This window comes from Filicampus tigris, chromosome 6, assembly GCF_054856515.1.
Source record: "Filicampus tigris isolate MCC_2025a chromosome 6, RoL_Ftig_1.0, whole genome shotgun sequence".
NCBI lineage: Eukaryota > Metazoa > Chordata > Actinopteri > Syngnathiformes > Syngnathidae > Filicampus > Filicampus tigris.
This window is the reverse complement of record NC_141222.1, coordinates 23,602,242-23,625,241: the sequence shown is the minus strand read 5'-3', so window position 1 is coordinate 23,625,241 and position 23,000 is coordinate 23,602,242. Positions and strand designations below refer to the sequence as shown.

At 42.5% G+C, this 23,000-nt stretch overlaps 2 protein-coding genes across 5 annotated transcripts in view; both read right to left on the bottom strand.

The window, feature by feature from the left end:
* The window catches only part of rbfox2 (RNA binding fox-1 homolog 2), a 38,788-nt gene extending 28,669 nt beyond the window's left edge, over positions 1–10,119 (bottom strand). For 2 of the 4 annotated variants that reach the window (XM_086033138.1, XM_086033137.1), the window contains exons 1-2: positions 8,977–10,118; positions 1,850–1,900 (exon numbers count right to left, since the gene is read on the bottom strand). In XM_086033138.1, the coding sequence (XP_085889264.1) occupies positions 1,850–1,900; positions 8,977–9,228 (303 nt within the window). In that variant the 5' untranslated portion in view covers positions 9,229–10,118. Of the gene's footprint in view, positions 1–1,849; positions 1,901–8,976 lie in introns of all 4 variants that reach the window. The other 2 variants (XR_015087108.1, XM_086033136.1) reach the window with 2 other exon arrangements.
* A 2,160-nt stretch (positions 10,120–12,279) lies between these two features.
* On the bottom strand, positions 12,280–20,051 carry LOC147146337 (uncharacterized). Its single transcript, XM_086034692.1, has 16 exons — positions 19,719–20,051; positions 19,469–19,627; positions 18,808–18,926; positions 18,562–18,733; positions 17,850–17,956; positions 16,409–17,777; positions 16,027–16,154; positions 15,844–15,940; positions 15,628–15,750; positions 15,179–15,351; positions 14,975–15,072; positions 13,821–13,948; positions 13,466–13,646; positions 13,196–13,337; positions 12,617–12,693; positions 12,280–12,447 (listed from the first exon to the last, which is right to left on the bottom strand). Exons 1-15 carry the CDS (start codon positions 19,996–19,998, stop codon positions 12,619–12,621), a joined length of 3,351 nt encoding a protein of 1,116 aa, XP_085890818.1. The 5' UTR covers positions 19,999–20,051; the 3' UTR covers positions 12,280–12,447; positions 12,617–12,618.
* Between the last annotated feature and the right edge of the window lie 2,949 nt (positions 20,052–23,000).

The following is a 23,000-nucleotide window of genomic DNA, read 5'->3' as shown; positions in this document are numbered from 1 at the left end:
ATTGCAGGCAACATTAAAAAAATAATCTCCGGTCAACAAAAATACACATGAGTCAATGTCATTCACGTTGATGCATGTGAATCCGTGGCGGGCGGATTGATTGGCGTCAAGAATGTCGTTACTATGTCACACACAAAAAACACCTACAAGGCATCATATGCAGGTAGAATGGTAGAATGGACAAAATTGTGTTTGGAAATTAATACATTAATATTAATACACTTTCAGAGTAATGCACAGGCGTCAAGAGTAAATTTCCGTACGCGATCCTAATGTTCATGGTGTTGGTTTTAAAACAAATTTCTCCTCCTCCAAAAAAATTTTAAAAAATAAAATTCTTGACTGGTCCAACTTAGAAGAAAAATAGCAAGATAAAAAAGGCAAAATAGCAGGGATAAAACTGCAGTAAATGAAGTTATGGTCCCAAACGAAAATCCGCAATAGAGAAGGGAACTGCAAAGTAGCAAGGGAACACTGAATATGTATAACTTTGGCACATATTCCACACTAAGTTAATTACATTTGTCAATACGCTGAGGCAACGATCATTATTTCAGGATATTTACATTTTGGGGCATTTGCTGGTATCTATCTAATGTAAAATATGTGGCTTTGCTCAATAAAGGTTGGGAAACTGAATTAGACAATTAGTACAAATAAATGACAGTACACTGCTGTGTGTTTATCCATTTTGTTTTCTTGCCATTCCACTCAGAGATGAGTTCAGCTCTACCCTACACACATGAAAACATAGAACATCCAAAAGTGCAGCGGGGGCTTATATTTTACAATTGAAAAGCTAAAAGAAATCAAACTTTTTGCTTGTTGGAAATGTAACACTTGTCCAGGAACATCTACTGGCACAAATAACAGCCCTGCAAGTCTACCATTTTTGTTTTGGTTCTGACATACAGTACTAGTCCCTACATGTCCGCCATATTCGCATAGCCGGAGCCATTTACATTTTTAAACTGTGTCATGGTTGTCGGAAGAACATTTGCATTTTGATATGTCTTCCATTGGTGTTTTTTGCTTGTAATTCACATCCAGTTGCTACTCTGTGCTGCGTGGATGCCACAGTTTCTCCACTTATTTATTCATGATTTTCCATAATTTATCACACGTATGTAGTTCGCAGCAGGCAACTCTTTTGCCTTCATGATTATTCTCATTCGAACATCATCATTAGGGTGGAAATGGTTCAAAGCAGTATCATCTCATCACTATGCAGCAAAAATGAAAAGTGGCTAATTGGCTGCCAGCCATGTGAATAATCCGAGCAGCCCCAGAGAGAAATCATACAAACCAGAAGGTTTCGCGTAAAAGCTTAAGATGAGGATGAAGTGCAGCCAGAGGTTTGGCAGGATAGCAAAGGGAGGGGGGGCGGGGGGGAGAGGATTACGGGTAGAGACATCAGAGGATGAGTGGATGAATGGCGGACGATCGAAGGATTAACCATATCAACTGAGCAGTCTAATAACAGTCAGCGGGCTAATATGAACACAAGGAAACAGACTGCTGCTTTACAAGCACAAACACAAACACACTCGTCAATAATTTGCCTGCTGTGGTTCTTTTCAGAGTACTCAAGGATGCTTTATAACCAAATGTTGTTGAATATAGGTATAGAAAAGTCAAATAAAACTAGAGGACAACAATGGGGATTGTTTTTGTTTTGGCCATTACGAGGGAAAGACGGGAAATACAATATATCTTCGCTTACGCTCGTCACATTCTACTTTGCATCTTGAGGTTTAGAGTTTTAATCAAGTTGTACTAATGCTACGCATGACTTTCAGTTCACAAGAAAGGTTTATTTTAGCTTGTTTGATTTAAATGAGATCCTTACCTGGCCGTGAGATGGGTATCCATGGTAACCAAGGGTCAGTGGGTCATTATTCTGAAAGAAACAAGATCAGCCATTTCAAAAATCTATGAAAAAATTAATTCCATCTAAATTTATTGATATGCAGCGGAATCTTGACAACTGTTCCACATGATCTGCATGCATTTTTTTTTTTTTTTATTAACTTGAGAGGAGACTGCAAGCCTGGACGGCCGACGTTGTCGTTGTGTGCGCCCCATGGGGCATTTTTGTTTGGGCTATAAGGTTATCTTGGTCATTTCTTTTCACTTTGCTTCTCATTTGCAATCCACCATGCTGTTATATTTCTGCTGGCATGTGACAATGAGGTTACAGAACAGCGGCCCTCGAGGACCGAAGCTAGCCACCCTTGAGCGAATTGATGAATCAATACACTTCTAACTGCAACGATTTGATGTAGGTAAATAATGCCACTGCTCCGGTCGCAGTATCAACACAATAAATACTTGCACGTAATGAAATACTGGCACATAACTGCCCTGAAAATGAATTCTCTCCGTTTTTACAGACTACTTTATTAAGAATTTAAAGATGAGTGGTAATAGTGTAAGCATCTACTTTGAGACCAACAGGCTCTAAAATGACATTGTCAAGTAAATAAATGTTTCAAATGTAACTTGTGTTTTCACTTTCAGCTTCCCAGTTTACACAGAGTAAAATTTACACTTAGGAGTAAAATATTCTGTTTTTACTGAAAGTGCGTATTCATTGCAAAAATAAGTTACTAACATTTTACACTCCAAGTGCAGAGATTTTAATCCATTCTGAAGATTTACTCTCGCTCTAGTAGCCGGGGGAGGCAATTGTACTCCAAAATTGTGAAATTTGTAACTTGGTAAAAAATAATGTGCCAATTTTACTGTATAGTTGTTGATTTTTTTTAATCATTGAAATTGGCAGGGATGATAACAACATTCTTTCTGTGGTGTGTCAAATTTACAAGACATGTTTATTTTCCCTTCAAATTTCATAGAGTCCTCGAAATGTCCATTAAACTTTGATACTCCACCCACCTAGATGGGATAGGCAAATTCTCTCACACACAGTAAAAATAGTTGGAGTAAAATTCACTCTGAATATTTTACTCTCTTCTAACTAAAATGTAAATTTTATTCTGTTTACACTAGGACCAAAGATAAAGTTTCTAGAGTAAAGGTTGTGAAGTCTATTGGCGTGAGATGGTAGTGATCGGCGAAAAAAAAAAAAAAAAAAAAGACTCCACCACGGTCTCTGCTCTTGCTTTTGCATATACGGCACACAGATCATGCACAAACAGTACAGCTGACTTTGCACCACTACCATTACTGATTCCGCCTATAGGTCATATTATCGATTTCCTTATTGACTGCAGATCAATTTTCTTCTCAGCTCAACTGTGCGGCACTAATGATACCCCTACGATAACAAGTCTTTATCCGTGTAAGGAATTTAAGGGAAGAAAGCAGATCCAATGGATTGAGCACCCAACAGAAAACTGGGCAGGATCTCAATCAATCCTACAGACATTAGGAAGTCATTTTATTCAACCCTCATAACACTGTTCTGGCTTTTATGCTAATGTACATCACTAAAAAGGCAGACATTACAACAATACTTTGGAGGGAAAAACTGACTTTCTTCATTTTGTTAGATTAAAAGACAATCATTCCTTTCCTCTGTCATCTTTCTTTCTGGAACTAATGTCCCTTTGCCTGCTTTGCCCCAGGGGAAACACTTCGCTCCGTGCGCATCACAGCTTGAGTTGGTCTGATTAGTACTGTAGCCATCTCACACCGAACCCCCAAGGGGCCATTTCACTAAAACTGAGCACGACTTTCCCAATGCAGGAGCTTCAGCTGGTGAAACAGGAAGTGGCTCTGTGACTGAAAAAAAAATGACAGACAATCCAAGAGCCAAAAACGCACTTAGTGAACTGGCTTCAGGAGGTAGAAGCCCTAAATAATGAAACACCTTTTAGAGGCTTGAATATCATGAATAAAGTATAACCTTATTTTGAAGGAAGGCCAAAAAAAAAAAAAAAAAAAAATCGAAATAAGAATACAGATTACAAATAATGAAAGGACCAATTGGGATTTATGAGTTAGTGGATAATATATTGTCAAAAGACTCAGCATTTGGAATTGAAATGAGACAACTTGAACTAGAAATACAAGAGGAAACTGAGGGGAGAAAAACAATGACTCATACATGAGTGGAGTCATGTGCTTGATTTCCAGGAGGAATGAGGAGGGGGGCTACATGGGGGGGGGGGTGTATCAGCGTCAGTCCCACAAACAGTTGCTCGCAAATGACACAAGAAAAATACATTATACTTATTGTAGTTATGCTATTGCGAAGCAGCTTGAAAAAGGATTGTATTCTTTCACTCGGTGAAATGTCAAGCATTACGTAGATGATTCCGTTTTCCACTGACCAAATTGATGCCATATCATTAGTTGGCAGGGCAACGAACATAGAACTTCAACACACGAACACACAACCACGCTCAAGTGCTATTTTATGTTATCAGTTAGTTTAGCTACCAACATAGACTGACAATGATATTTAGGAAAGAGAAATTGATTTATTGGCAGACGTATGTCTTTCTCCATCACCATATGTGGCACTGTGACCTCTTTTCAACATTTGAGGACCGTTGTCAAAACACACTGGAGAATTTGTTTTTAGCTAACAGGTTTTAGCTAACATGAGCAAGGAGTAAGCACTTGGAATAAATAATATCTATAGTAATCTTAGCACGAGGATCATTGTCTTGAGAATTAATGGGTTTAGACTAGTGTTGTGACTCATACGCAGCTAGCTCACATTTTGAGGCCTAGCTTTTGTCCTTCCCACCATCTTTTCTCCTAACTTCACCAACGCCTTGAACACATGACCCCTGTACCTCTCAGGTGGTTGCTGAGCAAATGCCTGCGAAGCATCTAATTTGGTCATGGAGCTCGTATCTATTCCTATCGTGTCTTGGGAATGCTACTCTTAAGAACTATATTTGACTGTTCTGACAGTCATCCTGCATCACTGCTAAAGCGGGCCATGCCACACACTCGACAGAGGGAAGGAACGCGCATGTGTTTTATCCACAAGAGCACTTATCTGCTAAGCCTACAAACAGCAACCTCAAGTTTATTTTACTTAGTCTAAACCGCATACTTTTGACGTTATCACAACAAACACACTTTCACTCACTGCTTGGAGAAAATGTTGGAAGAATCTTAAGTAGATTTTGGCAGCTGCTAGACGTAAACCGTTTAGAACCAAATCTAATTCCCAAAACATGATGTTTAGTGGATATCACGGTACTAAACCTAAAAGGTGGTTACTTGACTTTTAGGATGACTATTGTACTCAATATTGAAAATAAGAGAGGGGAAAAAAGAACTACATTTGTTGCCGGGCGCCTGTTTTACTGAGGGTTGACAAATAATGGGAAACATTTTATAATAGACAGGTTAAGCATAGTCGGAAGCTCCTTTATTTAATCCGTCATTCGGCTGTATTCCGTCATTAGTCTATTTTGCGGTGGGGCTTCGATGGCCGCGGCGAGGAATAATAGTGAGTTGTAGTTGCCTGGGGGACAGATTTGAGTGATGGACCAGGCTGAAAGTTTAGTCGGAATCACAGACGGAAGCCCGTTTAAAAGCTGTTAAAAGGCGAATGACGGCTGACGGAAGGGTACCCACGCTGCAAACGGATTAGGAATAACGGACACTCCATTTTTAGTAGAATGCCCAGCTCTGCATATTTCAAACCACAGTTGGGCTGAAGATTTTCATAGACATCCAGCAAAACAAGAAACGATTAGATTAACTGCGTTTTACGACTAATCAAATTAGTCAGTAAGAAGTGAACTACTTGAATGTAACCAGAAGCGGCGCTGTCGATTCAGCCTCAATTAGTAATGTGGATTTAAGAACAGCGTGTCAGCTAAGGCCAAGATCCATGCAGCATGAAAACACTCGATGTGACACTGACTTAGAAACGTGAGCTCAGAGCGAGCATTCAGAGAGATATAACAATAGTTAACTTTCAAATTTGTCTATTCAAATGACATCTGATCTCTGTCAGCTATTAATATCATAAAAATTAAAAAAAGAAAATGCAACTTTAATGCATAGCGAGGCTATATTGTATTTCTCTTGCTGAGCCTGCCAAGATGAGAATACAGAGGGGTGATCAGTGTACATTAATGTCGCAGTCAAATCATTTGTCCTCAGCGCTGTCAACCCGGGCAAGACCTTATTATGTTAGGGAGAGAGGGAGAGAGAGAGAGAAAGCATGTACGGCCCAATTCCTTTGCAGTGACAACAAACATGGGGCGTTCAGCATCATGCTGGATGGACATTGAAAATGACAACCTCATCTCAACATTGCCCTGGTCGGGATGCAGATGCAGGGTGGTGTTATGATTATGAATACCGTTAAGGAGATGTAAATAACAAGACTTCCCTGTTGTTGCAGTGGAAAACAACATTGACCGGAATAGCACTGTGTCCAAATATTTTAAATTAATTCAACCCATTAATTAAGGCCTAAAGCCCCTTTCGCAACAGCTAACCAAAACCTAAGGTCGACTTTGGAATTACCCTTGAAAACCTGGAGTTCTCCCAGAAATTCAACACTTACAAAATGATTAATATCTCAGCCCCTGTAGCAGACAGAAACATAATTCCAAAAGAATTACAGATCTTAGACATGTGGCTTTCACACAGGCAGAATTTATTATTATTTACTGTTTCAATCGAAGATGTAAAAATAACGTGTCAGTGCAAGAGAAGCACTATTTGAATTTTTTGTAAAAATCGAGTGGTAATTACCATCCTCTATTCTCTTACAAAGACGTCAATATCGTAATTGTCCACAAACCATATCATGTCACGTTCGACTGGTTACACCGGTCGTGCACGTCGACTATATATCACTGCCGTTACTTTAATCAGAGCTCCCGGAGATCGATGGAGTCTGCCATTAGCCTAACTACGGCTCGAAAAAATTCCACGACATCCTCCGCGGTCTCGCGACACCATCACATGTATATTCTGATGCATTAAGTTGGTTAAGAGACGGAGAATTGGATTAAAAAAGGACAGTGACGTATTCGCTCTCCCGGTTTGAAAGGTAGAAAGACGCAGCAGCGCTCCCGGCTCTAGTGTAGAAACGCGGTTATGCGCTCCCGTGTTTAATGGGTTAAGGTTTCTTGGGTAAGTTTAGGACTCCTGAAACATATGCAGCATTTATTTAAGCAAAGCAAAGTATTGCATTGACTTGATGTAGCATTGCCACCCACACGGCAAAATGACATCAACCCTTTTCTAACGAATAAGCCAACCAGTGCCGGTAACAGTCCCATTATTGTAGAAGGCCAAATAGATTGCTCTTCACCTCAACCACATCCAATTGCGTTGGCTTCACTTTGAGGTTAGAGTTCAATCCTGACTTGTACGTGCCAGCAATAAATAGTTTTAAAAAATGGGGCATCTGAAAGGAATGCAAGAAGGAGAGGGATAGTCAGCAAGTACAGTTTGGAGCTTCAGGGTAATAGTTAGGACTCTCTAAATTCCTTAGATGTTTAGCTTTGCAGAACTACTAGTCTGCATTTTATTGCCGTTTCCTGGACTTTGATGTGCTTGAATTACGAATGACAGGAAAACTGAAAATGTTCAACCCAATTTGAGTTTTGAATATTAATAAAACAGCTTTAGACAATGAGGCTATGTGTTCATTTGTTAGCAGGATAAACACTGCCAAAATAAATTCAATTAAATAGTCCGCACACTAAAAGTGTGCCGCTGTGCAGTATGCACACACTGGTAAAGGACGAAGACTGCAGTGGAAGATGCGTGTAATAGCTGGCATGAATTTGGTGCACAAATCACTTATTTTGTGTACCACAGTACGAGTGTTGTGTGAATGCTCTGCCTTAGATAAGGATTTCAAGGATCAGTGTGGTTATAAAGCCCCCTCTACTATGAGTTGTGATCCCATTAGCTAGAAACAAAGCCTCTTTACTGCCAGTGATAGGGAAAATCTGTTCAGAGAGATGAAGCTATGGAGGGTGGCCTTCTCTTGCCCCCCTCCCTCCCCCCCTATCTCTCTCGAGTCTCCACCCCGCAGACCCCCACCCCTCTCATTTCCGGACTGTCCAACAAGCTCACGTTCAATACATTTTAGAGACTAAAGCTATTGATCTGTGCTTCTCTGCTCTCCCACAGACAAACACATTCTCATCCACACGCATCTACGTACTTTAAAGTGCGTTTATGTTACTGACAGCACTCACTGGCGGCAGGTCTGCATGGAACACCAGTCATTTAGTTCTCCAAGCAAGAGCAAACAGACCACTTCACTTCAATTACAGCTGTTTCCAATGCCAGACAAATAGCTTTCTCCAACCTCATGGAGCACTCCAACATACATAATATACCACAATGTTGAGCAAAGCATCCTCTCGCTCTCCTGCAAACCTCTATCAGAGGCATATTTGACAATTTCACAGTACAAATTGACAATACGCTGACACCATGGGAAAATAGGTCAATGACATTTGCTGATCAGAGCAGCACAGGAGTGTAGTGAAAAGCGTAGCAATGGGTCAAAACGTGTTGGAGAATCAAGTGTACTACAGTGATGTCCCTGACCACCCGAAAAAGTGGAGGGTCTTTGTTTACCGCCAATATTCCCACCTGCTCACCAGCCCCACCAGATCACAAACAAACATTGACGTGAATTTAGTCTCCAGAGCAAATGTCCACACTGTCATGCCAAGAGTTTTGATTACATTGAGAGCGGAGATTTCATTGTCATACATTCCAAGCTCTGGTCGAACTCAGGTTGTTATATAAACAATGCCATTAGAATGCCAATTTAGCAGTAAATGTCTGCTCACTGAGCATAGTTTATACATTAATCTGTGGAAATGGTGGGTTCTGCGCCGGGTCATTTTGAAATTCCCCAGCAACACATGTGGAGGAGTTTCCAGCTTTGTTGTTAGGGAACTACTGTAGGCCCATTTGTGACCCCTTACATGCGACACAAACAAAAGCACTACCGAGCAAAAGAACCAATACAGGCCTGTTTTCGAGCGTCTTCCTCACCTGTCCAACCTCGCCTATCCCTCCCGAGCCATCCATTCGGGGGCGCTTGCACTCCGCCCCTGTCGAGTCGATCAGCGAGGCCGCTGTCGAACCATCGGGCTCCGGGTCTCCTCGCTTCATTCCCCGGACAGCTGAGGGAGCGCCGCCGGCGTTGGGATGCACTCCGGCCAGGGCGTCAAGATCTCTATCCCGCTCCATAAGTCCACGGGACACGGGTAGCATGATAGATGCAACGTCGGTCGACATTAACATTTAAAAACAATGGTTCTTATTTCTCCCCTATTGAGGTTATCAGAGGACCCAGGGTTGTTTTCACACTTTGTGCTTGTAACTGGAGGGTAAATTAATTACTTAAAAATACATAGGCCTTTCAATGAGCCCCTGCCAAACACGGACAAAATAAAGGTGCGTTTACACGGTAAAGATATTTAAATATTAGCGCCTTCTATTTACGGCGACGCCGCCTTTAAAAGAGGCCTATGCTACGTCTGATTATAACAAACCAAGTAATTCAGCAGCGATCACAACAAATGGCTGCCTAGCGCCAAAATGTCCATTTGGAATATACCTCTTTTTTTCCTTCGGTTTACAGTGAGGGCCGCTCGTTTAAGAGAGACAACATCCTACCGCAAGCTCAAGACGAAAAAGCCCCTCAACATGTCGCCTATGTTTCCTCGTAGACTTGAACCACAAGAGCGGCGGTTCACGGCAAGTCGAGCCCGGTCAGGAGCGCTCTCTTGCCCCCATAATAGTCCGCAAGTGTCCCCCTGCACGGAAGAAAGGCTGACGACGGACACGGTTGTTTTTCCTTCGCGGTTGTGTTCCTGCCTGCGTCAAGAGTGTTTTCTCTCTCTCTCTCTCTCTCTCTCCCGGTGTGTTCTAGCGGCATGTGCTCGGGGAAAAGGAAACCGACCTCCCCTCCCTCTTGGCAAGTCTTCCCCTCCTCCCGTCTTCCGCTCTCCCTTTGAACGCAGAGCCACGCAGCCCGCAAGTGTGCGCAATGTGCCGCAGTGCCTCCATACATTTGTGCGAGGGGCGGAGGGGGTCGAACCTAATGGTCCAAAGACAAAGATGTTCATACTGTAAGCCCTCTCCTCTCTAGCTTCGTTTCCCTTTCCACTCCTGCGCTTTTCTCATTTTATTGCTTACAGTTGTTTTTTTTTAACGCCCCGTGGTTCTTCTCTTGAAAATACAATTCCCCAAGTTCTTACACAACCGAGGACCTAGGCCCGGTGTTGGGTAATGCAGCATGGAGCCTTGCCTTGTACTGCTCTGGTATTTTTATTGCTTGGACGACACCCAGTGGTCAAAGGCTACATGAGACGCCAATGATTGTGCAGCAAAATCTCAGTTCAGGACTTTCCAAAATGATCTACTGGATCTCTGCTTGTTCTTTGTTCGCAATTTAGACATTTGGGCGTAAAAATTTGCAAAGCAAGTTTAAATAGGCCTCGGCATTAAGCAAACTGTATGTCTACCACAGCGCTCACGGATGTTTTAAGTTGGATGAGTTGCTCTCGGAAGTCTCTTGGTGTACTCGTACGTCCTGCTGGCTTCAATGCAGGCAGACCAGTGAGGGTGTGAATGTGAGTACAAATTGTTTGTCTCTAGGTGTGCTCTGTGACTGGCGAGTGGCGACCAAGGCCAGGGTGTAGTCTGCCTTTTGCTCGAAGTCAGCTGGGATAGGCTTCAAAACCCTGTGACCCTGAACAAGATAAGCGGTGTCAAGAATGGATGGATGAGTTACCTACTTATTTTTATGAGAGGGGCGTCATGGAGTTAGATAACTGGCTTCATATTCAGACTGGAAAAAATATGAATTGAGAACCACTCAACACTTGGAGTGACTGTTATAAAAATAATTTATCAAATTTATGTGGGCCCACACACATCTCTATCTACACTATGGATGTACAACCTTTTTCCTATGGGGGATTGTAGTTTTTTTTTTTTTTTTTTAGTTCTTTAGTGGTCACTACTAATATTTAAAAAAAAAAAAAAATGTTCCACACCGTAGTCCATCAACACAGTCTCCCAGTCACAACTGAACACAAGATGTCTCCAATACTTAACAAGTTTCCCCCCTGGAGACATTCATGTGTTGCTTGAAAACCTTTCCTGAACCTCACCCAACTCCTAATTGTCTCATAATGTTGGTGCACACCCAAGGATCGTGGTCCATGGCCCTCCCATTCATGAATTTGAAAACAAAAGGCTGTTAAGGATAATCAGTACAGAAGTTTAGCACAGTGACTCCTGAAAGCATCCAGTGGAATGCACAGGAAATTATTTACGAGTGGAGGGACTGCTTCAAATTCTCCATTGTTTACCTGGCACCGGCATGCGGGCGGGGGGCTCGTGAGGCCAACAGGCCCTGTACAAATCATCATGCAGAAGAAGAGTAGACATCTAGGCCCAGTTAAAGGCCACAGACATCTTACACTTTGGCAAAAGTACAGCAGTGAGTTATAGTATGATTCAGACAGGCAAGGTCTAGTAGAAATATATCTCTGGCGACAGTATCAGAAAATAGCGAGGTTATGCTAAATGAGGCCCTGTGAGTTTAGTTGGTGGCAAGATTTTAGCTATTTTCTAGAATCTGCACTGCTTGAAGTGGAAATCAACCCAAACACATTTTTTTTCAAGAATATGTTCAATAGGCCCACTAGTTAAAACACGGCATTCTGATTAATATTGCGTTTGTGGAATACGAGTTAAGCAGTAAAATACAAACCTTTTTGAGCCATCTCAGGGGGCGGCCATTTTGTTACTTCTGTCGACTGAAAATGACATCACAACTGCTCAGGGAACGACCAATCGCCTTGTTCAGAAAACAGGTCAGCCGTGATTGGTCGTTACCTCAGACACAAGTGACAAAATGGCCGCCCGCTGAGATGGCTAAAAACAGGTGGAATAACTGTTATTCCACAAACACAATATTTGACAGAATGCCTTGTTTCAACTAGTGGGCTTGCAATGAACATATTCTTAAAAAAATTATGTTTGGGTTGACTATTCCTTTAATATTTATGAGCAGCCAGTTAAAGGTGGACCTTGAGGCTACGTCCTACGGATGGAACACAAACCCAACATGAAGTAAGTCACTAAAAGGAATAGTTTACTTTAATAGTTGTGACCCCACCTCAAATGCATGTAAAAAAGCAACTAAGTTTTCCTGTTAAACTTTTGACAGCATCACATGCACAAAGGTGCTTGTGAATGCCTCACTCTTTGGTCGAGTACCACTTCCAGTTTCAACACAGGCTGGTGGCGATCTTAACAGACACTTACACACCCCTCATGTCCTTGGAGAGCTTTTATTGGTGGTTAAGTGACTAATATCTTCTGACTGAAAGAGAGAACAGAAGATACGTGACCAGGTTGAAGAAATACTCATGTCTTTCTAACAAACGCTGTTAGGGCATCTTGCCAGGTTGTTGCAGTTAACTTCAAGTGTCGTCCATGCCTTAACTGTAAGAACAGGAAATGGATCAGTCTTGATAAATTATTCACAGCTCTCATTACTAAATCATTGTCCATCTGTCATACATAAGAGCAAACGTGGTTGGCCCTCTTGTCTTTTTCAGCCAAGATTAAGAGGGTTTGTTCAGGGTCGACGGGGTGCGACCATTTTACTCACCATCACTGACCAAAACAGCCCTCGACACACGTGCTGTCAAGTTGCGGGCAGACTTCAGTTGCACACATGAAGTAAACCTGAAATAAAGCTCACAGTGATAGCACGCCAATCACCAGTATGCCGTGCTAACATTTTAGCTTGTAGTTCATAACAATTTACACGATTCACATACTAAACCATCTTCAAAATATGGTTTAGTATTTGTAAATATCGATATACAAAATACTAGCAAAAATATACTCAGTATTTTCATTTGACTTTTTTTTTTTTTTTACATATGAGTAAGCATTAGCCAACAGAATTCTGAACTAAAAGTAAGGCTGGATTGAAACTCATGCACACTATTACTTAAAGATAACATTTATTACCACCTGTTACTTGGTAAGTGGTGACACTACATTTGGGGTGGCCAGATCTAGCAGAGAGGTCAGCCGTAATAGGTTGCCATTAAATAGCCCAGTTGGCCTTTGGGGTAGCACAAATGAACGCTCCCACAAATTCTCCTTGACAACTAGCAGCTGCAAAACCTGAGATTGAAAAAGGACTATCAGGGAATGAGAAACCAAACACACTCCTCACCTCCTCATTCAGGTCTTTGATCTCTCCTTCAGGAAGGAACTGGAAGGTTGTCATGGTGAAGCGACGCGTTTGAGCATCAGGGGAGTGATGTTGAGGATCCGACAGCACAACCTGGGAGGTTGGATCCAAGGGGTTGGGGCATCTTGGTACAGGTAAACGATATTCCAAATAAAGCTCGGTCTTTATGTCGGGGAAACCATTCGGCGCAATTCCGTTTTTGTTCTGTCAGGCTGTCTCACTGAACACTCAAGCAGAGACACTCAAACATACCCGTTGTAAAGCAGCACCCAAACGGAACTCCCGGAGCGCGAGTAGGCCACACAGTAGTGCACCAGCAGCCGCAAATTGGGATCCGGGGCGTTGAGCAACCTCACTTCCAGGTAAAGGGGTTTCCCCAGCAGCATCTGCAGGGGCTGGTGATACTGTGGGTAGTAGCTCGTGTACTGAGCATCTGAGAGGGAGGAGATTCAAATGATTTGTTACCCTCACAAATCTCAGTTCTGCTATAGCGGATTCAAAAGCAATACGGTCTGAGGCACTCGTCCACATTCCGAAAGCATTAAAAATGCTGTAAATATTTACCACACATTCCTTTGTTGGATGATGATATACATTTGCTGCCTACCTTTGGCCAGGCGGAGTTGGACGCCAAACACCCCCTGGGTCTGGACCGCTGGCCCCAGGGTGGGAGTTTTAACCAAGTAGCTAACTGTTAAAGCACTGCCTGGTACGTACCTGCACTCCACGAGTAACCTGCCAGTGAGTAAAGACACAGGAATATGTATCCAATGACAATTCAACTTCAATTAAATGAAGGGCAATGTATTAGTTGCTTGTAAGCAAGCAAGCATGGAAAAACAAATTGGGTCATTGCAACAGTTGGAGGTGATGAACCAACAATGGTGTTCCTGACTGAATTGACTTCCTTAGAAAAATCCAAGTTAGTAGTATAAACTAGGGCTCGAGTGATATTTTTTTGGAGGCCAATGCAGTTTCAGATATTGTGCAGAACAAAAAATACATATATAATGAATGAAAGTATTTACTTGTTAATCCCACTGTTACAAAGACATAAATTACAGGCAGAACATGTTCATGCTTTGCAATACTTTCTCCTTCAGTATTTGCTTAAAGAGGAATTTCAAGAACAAAAATGTTAATAAATACAAAAAAAAAAAGCATGAACTGATGAATATAGCATTAGATTCAGGCCATAAATGTATGCAGCAACCTAAATCAAGTCACTGTCAAAACATGATTTATGCATGGTGCCGTTTATTGTTCGATCACATAATTTTTCTTACACGCCATTATTTTCTTTGCCATGGAGAGATGATTTTAAAAAAAAACATACGTTTTTCTCATGTTAAAACATGTCATCTTTGACAGAGTGGCAACATAATATAATCGAGATAATCATCAAGATATAATCGGCCACCCGGTTAATGGGTCAAGCCATAGTAAAAGTATAAGCTCTACATCTACTGTATATAATATAGTCTTGTCTTTGCTTCTTATATTGCCTAGCTTATAGCATAATGGGTTAACATTATAATTGCCATCTAAAGAAGCCAAATATAATTCCCTAAAATTGTGAAATGCTATCACTTTACTTTGTTTGCTCCCAGTGATTTCACAACATAAAGTATATTCCCAAAATAATCTTTCTGTTTTACAGTCACTTATAGTAGCCTTCACAAACATTCCTGAATAAAAGCAAAGTTGTATCGTTCCGTCCACGTGCAACAGCTAAATAAATAAAAAGCAACTTGTTCTGACCTGACTGGAGAATCTCTCGTGATGGTGCCATAATTGAGGCTGATAGTCTGAATTATGTTGACAACTTCCACCATATAGATCAAAGTTTTCCCAACTTCCTGCGAGGGCAGAGAAAGGGCACACACTTTTTACCACAACCATTCCGGCATCAAAAAAACAGCCTGTCCTTAATATTCAAAGGATGTTCCACCCAATAAAAGTCACCATTCTGCGTGCCCCGCAGCCATCCATGGGGAGCTTGAACAATGCATACTCATAAGTCACTTTCACTGGTTTACAGGTGGAGTTGTTGGCAACCCCCAATAGGCCAGGGGAGAGAGGGGGCTCCGTGATGGATGCAGGCACGGAGAAAACAAAGTGGCGGTCAACTGTGCACTCTGCAAGAGAGCAACGACACACAAGAATACACTGGAGCGCACGCATGGTTATGTAAAGGTCAGGCGAACGAAAGGTCACATCGCTCAGGGGGCCCTTGATAAGACCCGAGGTCTTTTACACCTTTTACACATTCTGTGTTGCTGCCAGTCTGCTTCCCTGATTGTGCCGCTACAAAGGCGGCAGCTGTTGTGCTTACATTTTTGCACCCAAAAGAACTCAGGTATTCTCCGCAAAGTGGCATGAAAATGCTGGTGGGGACACAGACGCAAACGCACCGTCCATGCGGTAGTAGCAGGCAGGGGGATGCTTGTTGAAGCAGCAGCCCAGGGAGAGACATGACGCCTGCGATAGCGGGCCTTTTTCGCAGGGGAGCCATTGGTCCTTGGGAAGGTTGCAATCTTGGAAAATTGAAATCATGGTAAAAGGTTATTTTTCACAGGTGAAATAAACTCTAAATGCCATTAAATAGCTTTTAGGGAGCGCACAGGTACCTTGTCCAGATGAAGAGGTGGCAGCCGGACAGTAAAACCGAGCCTCCGTCCTGCCACTTTGAGTCATATAGGTGACACTAATGATGTACATGTTATCCTTTGAGACAAAATGTTTATAAACAAGTTAATGATCAATTATACAAAAGGTTGTGCGCTCAGTGTGAAATCCGAGTCAATACTTGCCTTCACACTCATGTGACAGCGTGTGTGTAACTGGAGGCTAAAATGGATTTTGCCATCTTTTCCTATGCTGGTAGAATACCCACAGTGCTTTGGAGCATGCTGGATACTCATCTCATTCCCTTTTGCATCTGAAAAATTAGCGAGAAAAAAAAAAAAAAAGAAGCTTTTTTTTTTTGTGTGCATGCTCAAACTGGCAAATGCACTGTATATATATCTCCTTATACTGGATCACCACCAACACTTTTCCCTTCCCCCATTGAAATGTACACCAGAGCAGCTCACTTGAAGCAACTTAAACTCACGCAGAGCTGATTGTAACCATATGCATTTCATACATACTGTATACTCTACTGTACATACCGGGGTCAGAGCACATGCGCACCTTTAACAATAATTCCAGAGATTGGACCAGGTGGGAGCTGAATAAGCATCTGATTGGAGGAACAGAAGACTTTGGGCTTCGGAACAACAGCGGGGCTAATGGAAGTCTTGGCAAGCACAGGCGTTTGTGTAGGTGACTCCGTTGGATACTGGGGGGCAGGGGTGTGTACTGCTGAGTAGGGTGGATAGCTATCACGATGAGGGTACTGGTGGGAGCCACAAGGTGTGTGAGAGTAAGGGGGACAGTTGGCTTGCTGATGTTCCTCACCTGGAGGTGAAAGGAAGTAAATGGGGTCTTGGGGGTAAGGATAGCTGGGTATAGTAGAAGTGGAAGGAGGCAGGAGATTGTGATCTTTTTGGGGGTAGAAAAAGTGTTCATATGGATTGTAAAAGCCATATAGATTGGATGGGAGCTGGTAATGTGGCTTTGGTGGTTGTTTTGGTGGACTAGAAGTGGGAGGAAGTGGTCCTGGCATCGAAGCAGTAGGTAGAGGATGAGTAGGTATCTGAAGGTAATCCAGAATTGTGGGTGGGCGGGGAGCTGGAGGAGCAGCTGGTTGAGGGGGATTGGTAAACTCGGAGGCAGGAGGATAGACTTGGGGAAAATGAGGGGGCAGAAACTTAGGGTAAGCATTATGGTAAGTATCCCGAAATTGAACCATCTGATCCTGTGTTGGAGGTGCAGGGGGAGGAGGTGGTAAAGGAATTTGGGGGTTTTGGAACTGATGAGGCAGGGCTTCAGGTCCACGGTCTTGAGAGAAATGAGGGAGACTGCCAGACTTTGAGCCAGGGGGGTAGACCTGGGGAAATCTGGGTGATAGAAACCCAGGGTATGCAAATTGGGGATAATCAGGAATCTGAGCAATCTGATCCTGGCTTGAAAATCCAGGCACGGGAGGTATAGTATTTGAGGGGGCGCTAGGAGCACTGTCAGGGGGCAACCATGGGATGGCTGGCTTTGAGTCAGGGGGGTAGACCTGGGGAAATGTGGGCGATAGAAAGCCAGGGTATGCAAATTGGGGATAATCAGGAAGCCGGGCAATCTGATCATGAGCTGAGGATCCAGGTGCATCGGGTAGAGCAGTTGAGGGGTAGCCCCCTGGAGAATACCAAGACCGAATGTCAGGCCAAAGACCTGGAGAGGGGAGCTGCGGAATTTGAGTGAATGGCAAGTCAGTGTCGGAAGCGTGGCGGTAATCAGGAAGCTGAGCAATCGGCTCTTGGTCTGAAGATGGAGGCGGAGTCGAAGGATTATTTGGGTATGGCACAGTTTCACCAGGAGACTGAGGTAAGTAAGATGGTGGAGCATGGGGAGTACAGGAGAGGATGATTTCTTGCGTATCAAAAACAAGCTGGAGTTCTAGTCCATCCTGAAAAGACATGCACAGAACATATTTAGTTTCAAGCGTTTGTTGCCAGTCAGTTAAAATTAGACAACTTACTCTGAGACAAGAAGCAACGAATGGGACGAAGAAGATAAGCTCATCTGGTTGGGAGTCAACATGGTACGCACATTCGGCAGAAACAAATGGAGCCCAACCTCCATTTACTGAAAAATACATTGTGCGTTCATTAAGTCAGTCAAGAAAACGTAAAATTTTGACAAAGGTGATGGGCGATTATATTTAGATATATTTTTTTCACAGCATTTAGTTGGAATCTTTTTTTCTCTGTGCACAGTGCATCAGCATTTTATACTGAGTCACAACAAATAAAAGTTATACTTTATGGTATAAAAACAAGTATATAATAGAACCAAACACATGGTAAATTCTTAATAAAGATGGAAGTAAAGCCAGTAAATGAGTTTCGTCAATGCCTTGGCAATGTGTTAAATTCATAAAAATGAAGAAATTATTTTTGGTTCATGTTAAGAACAACGCTGGCGTCGGGCGGAATCCTTGTACCTCCAAAACCACTTTTCAGGAGACAGATTGGTCAATTTGTAAAAAGAACACCCACACGTGTGGATTGACCAGTAGTATAGATTTGTGGAAAAAATATCAAATTCACCAAATTTTGACATTCTGGCCCGACACCAGTGACACAATCCAGGGTTGTAGGATTTGTGCAATCTTCCTCTGACAAGAAAACATTTGCAGCAAATGACTAGGCAGAAACGTAACCCATTGGGATACAACGAAATGAAAGTACCGAGAACTCCCGGCACTGGTAGACCGCTCTCTTGCTGATATAGATGCACCGCCATGCCGTAAGGGGAGCAGAGGACGACGGGGATTAACGATGCAGCTGTAGGCATGTGCACAGGGCAAGAGAGCTTCAGTGGGATGCCCCACCAAAGCATGGGGAGCACGTAACTCCCGTTCTGTGGGAGCAGAGGAGCAGGTTTTTGGTCAAGGACACAGTGAGCGAGGTGAGGAATGATTGCGTGAAGAATACCTCCTGGGTTATGTAGCATGCATCATACGGCACCACCAAGTGAAGGTCACTCCATGATGTCCTCACTGTGTAACCACAATATAGAGAAAGATGGAACAGAGGGACGGGAGAAGCTTCCCCTGTTGAGAGAAATGGAAATAGTTAACCTGGATGGGAGTTATGGTAACATCCTTTAGTTTGAGGACACTAGGCAATTTGCCAAAATTTGATAGCATATTGTGAATGACTACTCAATTTCACAAGAACAATGAGTTTTGAGTGTGATCAACAAATGTCACGTGCATTCAGAACAGAGAAAGTATTTGAATTCACGAGCTACTTGGAAGTGATGCAATAGCTTATTGCATAGTTTAACAATTGCAAAAATCCCCTTCTAGTTAAAATCCTTAACTATTTGCATTTGGGATGCACCGTTTTATGCCGCCGTGATATTGGACAATAGTGGCCTTGTTTTCAGCGACAAAGATGTGCTGGTGGCAAACGTTTCTGCAATGCTCATTCTAGGAGCACTCCGAATGATAGGTGACTGTTTATTAAAAAAAATATTTAAAAAAATAAAAAAAACAGTGAAATAGCAGAGATGCAGAGAGGCAACCCAAACAAACGACACTAGTCAATTTTAAGCCTTGATAACTACAGGAATACATTTAATATATTTGACCTTTGTCCACCAAGAGTTGTGAGAATCCTTGTCCTGAAGCTGTGAAGCTCATGAAATTGTGATCACACAGAAGTACGGGCTTCATCGCCAGCCATTCAGATGCGTGTGGAATGGAGTCAGATGATGAAACCAAGACTTTTCCCGGAACACCAGAAAACCCTAGTACATAATCGAATTTATAGTACATTAGAAAGAAAATCTGTAAAATGGACAGGGATCATGCCAGCAGTTGAGTCCATAGAAACCTTACCTGTGAAATCACTTTGATATCCATCTTCGGTGTCGGACAAGCTTTGTGATCTGATGGCTTTACCTTTAGTCCAAGTCCATGACAAGCTCTTATCAAGGTTCCCTTTCGGGACATCTTGTTTAACACTTCCCCCTTCGGTTAAAGTTGAGGCTTGGGCTTCGTGCGCGGAACTACTGCTCTCCCGTGGGGCTGGTGGTACAGAACCACAGAGGTGAAACAAGTCAATCGTTACTATAAATAAATACAAGATGTACGTTGTCCTTTTTCCGTGGCAATACATCTCTAGTTTGTTGACGCTTCTGCTTGCGTGTCCCCAGGAGGTTACGTGCAGGTGAGGCTAATTAAGTGGCATTAAGTTTGGACCAATCAGGGAACATAAACTTATGACGTTGACGTTGACGTCATAATTAAGTGACAGTTGTCCTAACCCTTTTTCTCTATAAAACTGATTGTGTGTACAGTAATCTCTCCAAAATGTCTATAAAATGAAAAGAAATGAAAAGCTCACGAACGCTAAAGTGAGTTATGGTGTGGTATCTGTATGTGCATCTGATGAGTTTGAACTACGCTATCAGACTGCTCACATAATACATGATAAAAAACAAATAAATAATAAAAGTCACAAGTCTAGACTTTCAGAGTAGAATTTTCCGTAATATATTAAATAATATTATCATTAATAATAATATATATATTGCACCAGGGCGGCACGGTGGTCGACTGGTTAGCACGTCCGTCTCACAGTTCAGAGGTCGTGGGTTCGATCCCGGCTCCGGCCTCCCTGTGTGGAGTTTGCATGTTCTCCCCGTGCCTGCGTGGGTTTTCTCCGGGTACTCCGGTTTCCTCCCACATTCCAAAAACATGCATGGTAAGTTGATTGGATACTCTAAAATTGCCCTTAGGTGTGATTGTGAGTGCGGATGTTTGTCTCTGTGTGCCCTGCGATTGGCTGGCAACCAGTTCAGGGTGTCCCCCGCCTACTGCCCAAAGACAGCTGGGATAGGCTCCAGCACGCCCCGTGACCCTTGTGAGGATAAGCGGTACAGATAATGGATGGATATTGCACCAGCTCATATGAGTACTGGTCACTATTGGTATTATATGCCTATATGTCTAGATTATATGCATTATTTGTACTCCTTGTGATAAACATTGTACATCAGCTGATAATTGAAAAAACAAAAACAAAGGCGGGGCTATGGCATGTCAGTAGACGACAGAATCTGTTATTTGTCCTTCCTGTTATACATTCCAACATTATAGTTGTATGACTAGAGCATTTGGGCATTCTGTGAAACATGGACTTCATTGCATAGATGGGCAATTTACCCTTTTTTTGCAGGTCCGTCCTCCATCCTCGTCCTTTTAAAGCTCTTCTGTCCTCCGTCCTTACATTCCTTCACAACATCACACATCAGCCGGTACTTGACCCGAATAGGGACGATTAGAGGGACGGACGAAAACCTACCTGCGTCCTTGCATGGTCCGTCCTTTATAAAAGAGTTCTCGTCCTTCGTCCGACCGTTCACAAAATGGGCATCTGTCCCTGCGACTGAATTCCCATCTCTGCTTGATTGTCTGTTATTTAGGATACTTTAGCTAGTTATGATGAAAGTGAGGCGACAGTCACAGCAGGATTTTATAGCCATCTGGAGGGATAAAAAGTGAGGACATCTGCTTGATTAAGTCATGTGTTGGGCGAGTACTTTCTTGTGTTGCTGTAAGTGATGCTGCTCCAGATGAGATCGTAATATACTGCCGTGTTTTGGGGGTGGGGGGAACCTCTGGAACTCATTTGGAATGTTCAAATGTGGCGTGCTGCACTACTTAAAATTTGTATTGAAGTGTGTGGAAATTGGTTGGATGCAAGGAGGAATGTGAAGAGGCCTTTCAAACGAAAGATAGGACGAATAGTTCAATTGAAAGCCTAATTGAGAAATACACTTGAAGAGAAATAAATGGATTTGCTTTGGGGGAACACATTATCGTTGTAAAGGGGCCCACGCTCAAAGAAAATGAAGCGTGTTCCCATCATGAAGCACACGAGGAGGCTATGGAATGTGTCAATGGCAGTATTTGAACTTGCAATCTTGCTACACTGGGAAAAAATTGCTGGTATGTTCACGGTTTAAAAGAAGACTTTTCAGGCACGACAGCTGCTGCTCTGTAATATCTTCCGAATAAGCAGTCTCTGCACAATGGCTGTTATGAGAAGGTCTATGTCGAGGCCCACATGTTGGGACACGAATAAAAAACGCCACTGACTCAGAATTGGTGTTTAAGAGGTAGCAGTAGACTTTCCCGCTCTCACAAGATATATAAGCAAAATCTGCATCAGCCATTCCTTTGGCTGCCATGACCGCTACCCTGCTGCCCCTGTGTGACTTTTGAGGCATATTTTTCCCTAAAACTTTGGTTGATTTTCTGAAGTGGACAACCTTTCGGAGTGCCTTACTTGCCTGTGAGTGTTTGCACATTTTCATTCAGTTACAGTTAACAGTTAGAGTCCTTTCAAGTATGTTATAAGAACCCAAAAAATGTCTTTACAATGATATGTTGTATGCACCCCCACTATAGTCTAAAAATGGCATTGAGATTAATATAACGTTTGTAGAAAATGGACAGACTAAAATGAGAGTTAAGATAGTTTAGAAACAGTCAATACAATGTAAAACAGTCAAGACAATTGAAAAAAAAGTGCATACCTTGCAGATAAGACAAAGACAGTTGACAAATAAAAACAAAGAAACACAGGCTAATGAATAGCTGCCTGTTGGCAATAATTAAATGGATGTCCTTCAAATTCCACTATGGCTTTGGTCTTTTAGAGGACCTGCTTTTCAAAAACACCCATCAGAGGAGTCTGTGAGGCAGTGATGACTTTGCTAGCCACCTTCCCACCCCAGCGCTGCCATACATACCAGGCCATAAAGGCAAAAGTAAGAACAGACTGGTTTCCTGTCTACATTAAAATATAGTCATTTAGCTTCCTCAGGATGTACAGACGTTGCTTGCCTCTTCCTGCAGATAGCCTCAGACAGTTGTGTTGATCATCAAAATGGATGTTGTGCTCTTTAATATAAGTCTACCGTTAGTCAACAATGCTTTAAAGTAGAAGTCAACCCAAATATATTTTTTTCAAGAATATGTTCCCAGCAGGCCCACTAGTTGAAACACGGCATTCTGGTTGATTTTGCGTTTGTGGAATATAAGTTAAGCAGCAAAATGCACTCGATTTTAGCCATCTCTGGGGGTGGCCATTTTGTCTTCTGTCGACTGAAA